The sequence below is a fragment of the Pundamilia nyererei genome, unplaced genomic scaffold, assembly GCF_000239375.1.
Source record: "Pundamilia nyererei isolate P.nyererei 1_Seehausen unplaced genomic scaffold, PunNye1.0 scaffold00333, whole genome shotgun sequence".
Taxonomy (NCBI): Eukaryota; Metazoa; Chordata; class Actinopteri; order Cichliformes; family Cichlidae; genus Pundamilia; species Pundamilia nyererei.
The window spans coordinates 34,010-43,522 of NW_005187734.1; the positions used below are offsets into that span (position 1 = coordinate 34,010).

Below are 9,513 nucleotides of genomic sequence, written 5' to 3' on the forward strand. Positions count from 1 at the left end.
CGCAGTGTTTGTCTGACTTTGGGAGCTGAAGTGGAGTTTGGACCCAGATCACTCCACGAGGTTCCTGACTACGGTAGCCGTAATGCTCCAACAATCCATCAATCGGTGCGGCTTCGTAGCTTACCAAAGTCGTACTTAACCATTTATTGACAGATTTTTGAGTGGCGTGTACCACATAAAATCGGTTCGAGGTCAGTAAGCACAACAGGAATGCATACATATTCATACACTTTCGATTTTTGAGAAAATTTAAGGATTTTAGGTGCACCTTATAGTGCGTAAAATACGGTACAATGTCATATTATTGTCATATTGTTATCCTAATAACAAACCGTGGGTAACACAGGAAGTCAAAGCTGTCCTCAACATGAAGAAGAAGGCTTTCAGGAGCAAAGTGAAGGAGGAGATGAAAGCAGCACAGCGGGAGGTGAAACGCTGCCTGAGGGAAGCAAAGGACACCTACAGGAGGAAGGTGGAGCAAAAGTTGGAGAGGAACAACATGAGGGAGGTCTGGAATGGTGTGAAAACCATCACAGGCCACAACACCAAGAAAAGCACAGTGGGGGGGACTGTGGAGAAGGCAAACGAACTCAACAACTTCTTCAACAGGTTTGACCAGCCCACAACCCCCCCACCCTCACCTTCACTACAGAGTCCTCTCCCCACTCTCCTGCCTCCCTCCCTTCCCCCCCTTCCTGACACCATGACACCCCCCTCCTCCAATCCCTCTCTCAGCAGCAAGACATCTCCCCCCCTCCCCTCCTCCCAAACATCTCCCAGTGTCACAGTGGATCAGGTCAGGAGGCAACTGAGGAAGCTTCGCCCCAGAAAGGCAGCAGGCCCAGACAAGGTGTGTCCTAGGATGCTTAAGGCGTGTGCTGCTGAACTCTAGGGAGCCGCTACAACGAGTCTTCAACCTCAGTCTGCGACTGGGGAGAGTGCCCGCCCTATGGAAGACATCCTGCATCGTCCCGGTCCCCAAAAAGAACAGGCCCAATGAGCTGAATGACTTCCGACCGGTGGCACTGACGTCACATCTTATGAAGACTCTAGAGCGGCTCTTCCTCAACCTCCTCAGACCACAGGTACAACATGCCCAGGACCCACTACAGTTTGCATACAAGGCGGGTGTCGGAGTGGAGGATGCCATCCTGTACCTCCTACACAGAGCCCACTCACACCTGGATGGGGGAAAAGGCACGGTCAGGATACTGTTTCTTGACTTTTCCAGTGCCTTTAATACCATCCGGCCCTGTATGCTTCAGGAAAAACTGAACAGGATGGAGGTGGACCCCTGCCTGGTCGCTTGGATCTCCGACTACCTCACCGACAGACCACAGTACGTCAGGGTGAAGGACATCACGTCTGACACTGTGGTCAGCAGCACAGGAGCACCACAGGGAACTGTGCTGTCCCCTCTTCTCTTCACCCTGTACACCTCTGACTTCTGCTACAACTCTAAATTATGCCATATTCAGAAGTTTGCAGATGACACGGCCATCATGGGGTGTATTTGGGATGATCAGGAAGAGGAGTACAGGAGTCTGGTGAGGAACTTTGTCGCATGGAGTCACACAAACCACCTGCAACTCAACACCTCAAAGACTAAGGAACTGGTTGTGGACTTCGGGAGGTCCAGAGAAGGTCCACTGCCGGTTCAGATAGAGGGGGAGGAGGTGGAGGTGGTCAACAAGTACAAGTACCTCGGGCTGTGGGTGGACAATAAACTGGACTGGTCATGCAACACAGAGCACCTGTATAAAAAAGCCCAAAGCCGACTGTACTTCCTCAGGAGGCTGAGGTCTTTTAACATCTGCAGGAAGCTCCTGAGGATGTTTTACCAGTCGGTGGTTGCTGGAGTACTTTTCTATGCTGTGGTGTGCTGGGGGAGCAGCACAGCAAAGAAGGACTCATCCAGGCTGGAGAAACTGATCAGGAAGGCTAGCTCTGTGGTCGGCATGAAGCTGGACACTCTGGTGACAGTGGCAGAGAAAAGGACATTAAAGAAACTGATGGACATTATGGACAATGCCGGGCATCCTCTGCACACGGACATAAACAATCAGAAGAGTCTGTTCAGTGACAGGTTGCTTCTCCCAAAGACAAGAACTAACAGACTTAAAAACTCCTTTGTCCCACACGCCATAAGACTGTTTAACTCCTCTCTGGAGGGGAGAGGGAGGGGAAACAGGAGGACAAAGGAGGGGGGAACAACTAAGCTGTAGTGCCTCTTCACCTCACTGTACAATACCTTGTGCAATACTTTTTGTAAATAGTCAACAGTGCAATAGACTCAATACTTGAAATGTGCAATTCACTTGTATTTTTATTTTTTTTATTCCTATTTATTCTATTTATCCCCTTCGTATATTTTATTTATATTTGTCTCTGTATTTATATATGTGTGTGTGTGTGTGTGTGTGTGTATATATATATATATATATATAACAATTCTGTAACTGTAACTTCGGTCGTTGCTGTGCTTTTCTTTGGAAGTCGAATTTCCCAGAGGAACCCACCCGAGGGATTAATAAAGTTCTATCTTATCTCTCTTATCTTATCTTATTATCTATGTTACAGATAATCGTAGCATGTTATGTAAAAGATGTTTCTATATCTGCGATTACCACAACTAGATGACTGGAACTGAAACTGTGAACAGGGAAAGAGACTGTGTGAACTGGAAAGAAGAGACTGTAGTCCTTTGTGGACACTACAAAGTCTCACATAATTTGATCTTTATGTCAGGTAGTCAGTAACCCATGAGATGGCAGATAATTACATATATTTCCGGTAGCAGCTACTAGATTATGTCAAATGCTCTTAAGAAATCAAAGGAAGTGATCTTCACTGTGCAGCTTTTATCTAAATGGGAGTATGTGGCGCAGACTTCACTTGAAGGTAGTGATGGTGTGTGGAAGCCAAAAACTGTGGTGGATATAAATTTGTGGAACCAGCACCCCAATGCAGGATGTGTGGATCCTATGAGTCTAACCCAGCAGGCAGAGCAGAGCTTGGATAGATGGGTGAGGGGACTGGTTTTAACAGCCTCTGGTGTCTGGAGGTCTACCCTGCGTATCTCAGTTTTTCCCCTTTACTGTTTCACAAAGGGTTCAAAGGGAATGGGCACAATTTAGAATTTATTTGCAGGATATTTTCTTAAAGCAACTTAGTAAGCAAAAGTGGAAAAGTGGAATCAAATAATAATAATCACAAAGTAATAATCTAATCACCTGAATTATACTTGTATAATTAACAGCTAATGCTGACCTTGTTCTGATCTTTGGTAGAAAGCAGGTTGGAGGTAAGAATGAGCACAACCAGATCTGATGATGCACTTTTCCCTTCTGATTCTTTAATCTAACACGTCAGAAATGAGCAGAGAAAAAAACAAAAAATGCAAACAGAATTTGCAGGTTCACATTTGCCTCTGAACCTGCAGTGGGAACTCATTGTTGCTGACATACAATCATTCAAGCCACACCTTATTATCTACTCTCTAACTGACTTTTTTAAATCCATGACTTAAAACAGGGTTTAAACTTTAATATTACTTAATGACATTTTTTTCTTTTCTATGTTATACTTAATTTGTCAATAATTCCATCACATATGAATGTTCAGTCAAATATGAATATACTATACTTGTATGTTAATAATGTTTTATTCAGCTCATGCAATTCACTGAAGTCAAGGAAAACTGGGTGTGGCAATTGTGCAGACAAGCGATGCACTGAAAATGGAACAGCTTTACACTCTCTCCTTAGTGGGAAAACTACTGTCTTCAAAACTACAATGTGCAGAGACTACACAGTGTGCATTTTACTTTGCCACACTGAACAGGCAGTGAAAAATATTATTTCATTGCAAAAGTTGGAATTTTAAAGTAGAAGGAAGATCTAGGGCAACATTAACTAACCAGCACACAGCATTCATTTGATTTTAAAAAACTGAATGTACTAAGTAAAGGAGCGTCATTTGGTGGCTTGCCTTGTGCATATGTATTTTTAAAACCTTTACTTTCAGGAGAAGAATTAAATTAGTCACGCAAATGTGAATTACGCCGTCTGCACTAAACTGCCACAGTACCACAGACTGTCCAAAATCTAATGCTGAGAAAAAATATGTCTTATGCCTTGTGGTGGTAGTGATAGTTGCTACTAAGAGTTATCAGAAGTTATCAGAACAATCACATAATTGGCACTTTGCATTGATGGCTCAAAGCCTCAGTGCCTCTTCATTCAGTTCTCACGCTGAGTGTTTAGAAGTAAGCCCCACCTTTTGTTCCTCAATAACACCGGGATTTTCACTTTGACAGGAATTAATTGAAATGAGCTTCTTTTTCTCAAGCCACTTTTTTTTCTCAGCAGTGCGCACACAGCGAGCAACCTCTAACAAATATTTATCTCTATTGCACCATTTTTGCCTGAGCTTACACTGGATTGTTTATTTAGTTTGTAGGCCTGCACCATTCTCTCTCTTCTGGATTATTGAGCCACTAATTCACAGTTCAGAGTTCAGGTGTACATTTAACACATTTTTGTGAAAAACTCTAAATATGTCAGCGGTTGCAATGCAGTTATAATTAACATTTATATGATCTGTGCAACTTTGCTTATCATGTCGGTGGTTTTCATGACTGGTGGGCTGTTACGTCGCAATGAATTATGGGACGGCATTTTCTCCTATCCTTTCATAAAGGATGGTTCAGTGTATCCTATGCTAAAGGAAGCAATGATGCTCCTTTCCTTAATCTTTGGAGAATTTTCACAGCTCATATTACTGCCCCCACACAGATATGTCTGGCTGATGTCTCTCAGTTAGAAACCCTCCTAAACAAAGTGAACTATTGGAATGCACCCCAAGTCTTTAAGTAAACATTGAGATGTTAAAGCTGGGCCCTGTGAGATTTCAGTCCTGGCCTTTGTAGTTATGTTGTGGTTGAAAAAAGGAGTCAGCAGTGCAAAACCAGATATAGAGGTCAATATCATATATATTATTTCACGAAACAGAATTTGTGAATATAACCTGCCCTCAAATAATGACATTTTGAAATCTTCCGAAATCCTCATGAACAAAAAGGGTTTGTATTTCAGCAGCTTCCTCTGATTGGTGCTCAGGGTAGCTGACAGTGAGCATTGCCCAGTTGTGGAATGTTTGATAGGGATTCACATAATTTAGCAGTACTTCCTGTCAGCTGGTTTCAGAGAGGTCTGAAATGCCCTTTTGCTCTGATATACACTACCAGTCATAAGTTTGCATACACCTTTTTTTTAATGGTTTTTCTTCATTTTTACAACTTTCTACATTGTAGATACAAACTGAAGACATCAAATGTGTGAAGCCAGATATGTGGAATTATGTGGCAAACAATAAATTGATAAATAACTAATTTTAGATTCCTAAAAAGTAGCCACCCTATGTTTTGTTGACACTGCTGCAAACCCTCGGCCTTCCCTCAATGAGCTTCATGGTGTAGTCACGTGAAATGGTTTAACTTCACCGGTGTGCATGTCAGGGTTTATTTCTGGAATTTCTCTTCTTCATGGGGTTGGGACCATCATTTGTGTTGTGCGGAAGTCGGGTTGGTACACAGCTGACAGCCCTACTTGACAAATGTTAGAATTCATATTATGGCAAGAACCAATCAGCTAAGTAAAGAGAAACAACAGTCCATCATTACTTTAAGAACTGAAGGTCAGTCAGTCCGGAAAATTGCTAAAACTTGTCCCCAAAGTGCAAAAACCATCAAGCACTACGTCAAAACTGTCTCACATGAGGACCGCCCCAGGAAAGGAAGACCAAGAGTCACCTCTGCTGCTGAGGATAACTTCATCTGAGACACCAGCTGAGACACATTAACAGCACCTCAGATCAGAACCCAGATAAATGCCACGTAGAGTTCAAGTAGCAGACACATCTCTACATCAACTGTTCAGAGGAGACTGTGAATCAGGCCTTTATGGTCAAACAGCTGCTAAGAAACCACAACTAAGAAAAGCAACAAGCAGAAGAGATTTGTTTGGGCCAAGAAACACAAGGAGTGGACATTAGACCAGTGGAAATCTCGGCTTTGGTCTGATAAGTCCAAATCTGAGATCTTTGGCTCCTCCCACCATTTCTTTGTGCAGAAATGGTGAACAATGATCTCCACATGCATGGTTCCCAATGTGAAGCATGGAGGAGGAGGTGTGATGGTGTGGGGGGGCTTTGCCGGGGAGACTGTTGGGGATTATTCAAAACTGAAGGCACACTGAACCAACCTGGTTATTACAGCATCCTGCAGCGACATACCATCCCATCCGGTTTGGGTTTAGTTGGACCATCATTTAATTATTAATAGGACAATGACCACCAAACACACCTCCAGGCTGTGCCAGATGGCCTGGCCTCCAAAGTCACCTGACCTAAACTCAGTCAAGATGGTTTGGGATGAGATGGACCACAGAGTGAAGGCAAAAGGGTCAACAAGTGTTCAGCATCTCTGGGAACTCCTTCAAGACTGTTGAAAAACCAGGAGCTCATGAGCTCATTGAGAGAATGCCAAGAGCAGTAATTAAAGCAAAGGGTGGATATTTTGAAGAATCTAAAATATAAAACATGTTTTGAGTTATTGACACTTTTTTGTTTACTACATAATTCCATATGTGTTCATTCATGGTTTTGACACTTTTAGTAAGAACCTACAATATACATCGTCATGAAAATAAAGAAAAAACATTAAATTAGGGGATGTGTTGAAACTTTTGACTATATCTCAGTTTTGCATTCACATTTTTTTTCAAGTGATGAGATGCTGTTGTATTTCTTATTTTCCCCAGGTATGTATGGGCCAGATGAGGGCTGGGCATCTGCCTACCCACAATGTGGAGAGAGAAACCAGTCACCAATCAATATTGTGGATAAGGATACCAAAATATCCAGAGAATATCAGGAGCTGACACTGGAGGGTTTTAACATAGAATCTTCAAATAAGACATCTATGAAGAACACTGGCAAAACAGGTAAACATAACACATGTTCTGTTTGTCCTTTTGTTGAAGTTTCTTTTTTTTGTTCTTGATTTATGCTTCCCTTTACAACAACAATCTTTGTCTTTCACCACCACTTTTAGGAGGGGAGATCATTTCTATACCTTGGCGTATCTTGTCTGACATTGTACGGGCATGAATTCTCACATTAACATTGACTTTAGCTGGGCAAGCTGAGAGGCCTGCAGCTTTTTCAGGTGGTTTGTTCGGCACTGTAGCAATCAGAATTATTTTCTGAAGGCCAAGAAAAATGCCCAGTGGATTTATTTTTTCAAGTGGATTATTACGGCTTTGCCATGTCCACTTAAATGATCTTTATGATTATTACTTAATTCATTTATTTTTAACTTTTAAGATATTACAAATGGAACAGACATGACTGGGGGATAGGAAAGGTAAAGATGTAGAATAGAAAAGTTCAAGAAAAGGAGAGGGGAAGAAAAATAGAGGGGAAGAGGGACAGAGAGAAAAGACAAAAAAAATCTGCTGGATCACCTGCTGGAAGAAAAAAAAAAGCAAAAAGAGAACAACCACAAGAGAAACCACAGCAAGAACCTAGATAAGTGTAAGTGACCAATAGATATTGAATGTTAATGAGCAGCGCGCAAGACCGACAATGCATGACGTGCTTTGACGCAGCAGCCAAGGAAGATACAGTATGTGTCTGTGCACACATGTGTGCATGAGCGCGCTTGTATTCAAAAGGTCTGTGAAGGTTCTCAGTAATCCAGGTCATCGTAGTCAAAGGAGCTTGCAAAGAAAAGCGTCTGGACTTCTTTAAGTTGCTTGACTCTCTCACTCTCTTTAAGTTGCTTGACTCACCAACTCTCTGCCATCTATAATCCAGTTTTGAGTTCCCTTCCCAGACGCCTTAACGCCCACTCACATCCTGGGCCATCTGACCTCAGGAATTCGCATGATAAGGTGGGGCCAGGTTTCACAATGAACACACCCGAAACTCTGGCTGATTGGGACCCACGCCCAGTTTCCCACCTTGGCTCAGGCGATTAGAGGATCATCAGGGGTCCTTTTGTCCCTCTGTGGGGGGAAACTCCCACTAGGTTTATATCTGGGACTCTCCACCATTTGACCTTAGAACTGAAGAAGCTTCTCGGATGAGAGGTGAAACGTCTTCAAGCAACTTAAAGAAGTCCAGACGCTTTTCTTTGCAAGCTCCTTTGTATTCAAAAGGTTTCTCCACTATCTGATAGTGGGTGTGGGGAGCCATAGCCCTGCCCCCCAGGACATCAAGCAGGCATGGAGGAGATCCAGGCCCCAAATATCTTGAGGCCCCCCAATGCACGAGAGCCCAAGGAGGACAATCATGCAACCCACCTAGAAAGAGCTTAGGATAGTCCCAGACAGGGGGTCATGCAGCAGCCACATTGCAGAAGCTACAGGGGGCTGTGACGATGTGCCTGCAGGATCTGCCGGCAGCCAGCTGTGTCAGAGTGGACCTAGACCTGGGCCTGAAGGGCAGTTCAGAGTTCAGGTGTACATTTAACACATTTTTGTGAAAAACTCTAAATATGTCAGCGGTTGCAATGCAGTTATAATTAACATTTATATGATCTGTGCAACTTTGCTTATCATGTCGGTGGTTTTCATGACTGGTGGGCTGTTATGAGGGCCCAGGCCCCACCAAGCAGCCACCAGGAGTGAGCTAGTATGTATCTGAGCCCCCAGCCCTGGATACCGAGAACCACCAATGCACTGACAGCTGAGGGCATCAGCCACTGGCAGGGAGTGTGGTGGTGGGAGATAGATCCCTATACCAGGGGGGCCTCAGATGTTCCCAGAGAGGTGGAGTCTAAGACCCGACCTGACACATACACACAGACAAACAGGCACACACAGACACAAACATGCATTCCCACCCTCATGCACACATATACAAATACTCAGCACTTGCCCACCGTGGAGACACACAGAACAGCAGCAGGGAGGCCCAGCATCCCAGACCCCGACCAGACGGCCAACTCCTCCTCCCGAACAGAAAACGGGGGGGAAGAACCCATACCTCTCTCTGCCCACTCATATGTGTTGCTGTGTGCTTTTCTAAAGTGCATTTAAAACACGGGAGGGGCATGGTGCTTTCTGCAAGAAAGCAGCAGGTGTCAGCATGGCCCCTCCCGAGAACCCTCTGTTAAGTCTATTTGTTGAATGTTTGTCATTATGCTTCTTAAATTTGTAAGGTCTGAGTTCAGTCTATAGGATCAAGACATTCCTTTGTCCCTGAGCACCTCTCCAGCCACTCTGTGCTGGGGGAGGTTTTATGCAGAAACATCCTATCTGAAAGATCTGTTTCTTGTGATGTTGCTTCCTGCTTTTGTGATCCTTTTGGTGAGCAGGAAGTCATGCACACAGAGACACATGCACACTGAGAGACACACATTCTCACACACTCACTCAAACACACACACACACATTCTTACCTGCATACACACACACACACACACACACACACACACACACACACACA

At 43.8% G+C, this 9,513-nt stretch overlaps 1 protein-coding gene across 1 annotated transcript in view; it reads left to right on the forward strand.

Annotated features, from left to right (window-relative positions):
• The first annotated feature begins 367 nt into the window (after positions 1-367).
• Positions 368-9,513, forward strand: part of LOC102215143 (receptor-type tyrosine-protein phosphatase gamma-like) — a 146,095-nt gene continuing 136,949 nt past the window's right edge. The window contains exons 1-3 of the mRNA XM_013915622.1: positions 368-609; positions 893-1,644; positions 6,822-7,004. Coding sequence (XP_013771076.1) covers positions 368-609; positions 893-1,644; positions 6,822-7,004 — 1,177 coding nt within the window. The remainder of the gene's footprint in view (positions 610-892; positions 1,645-6,821; positions 7,005-9,513) is intronic.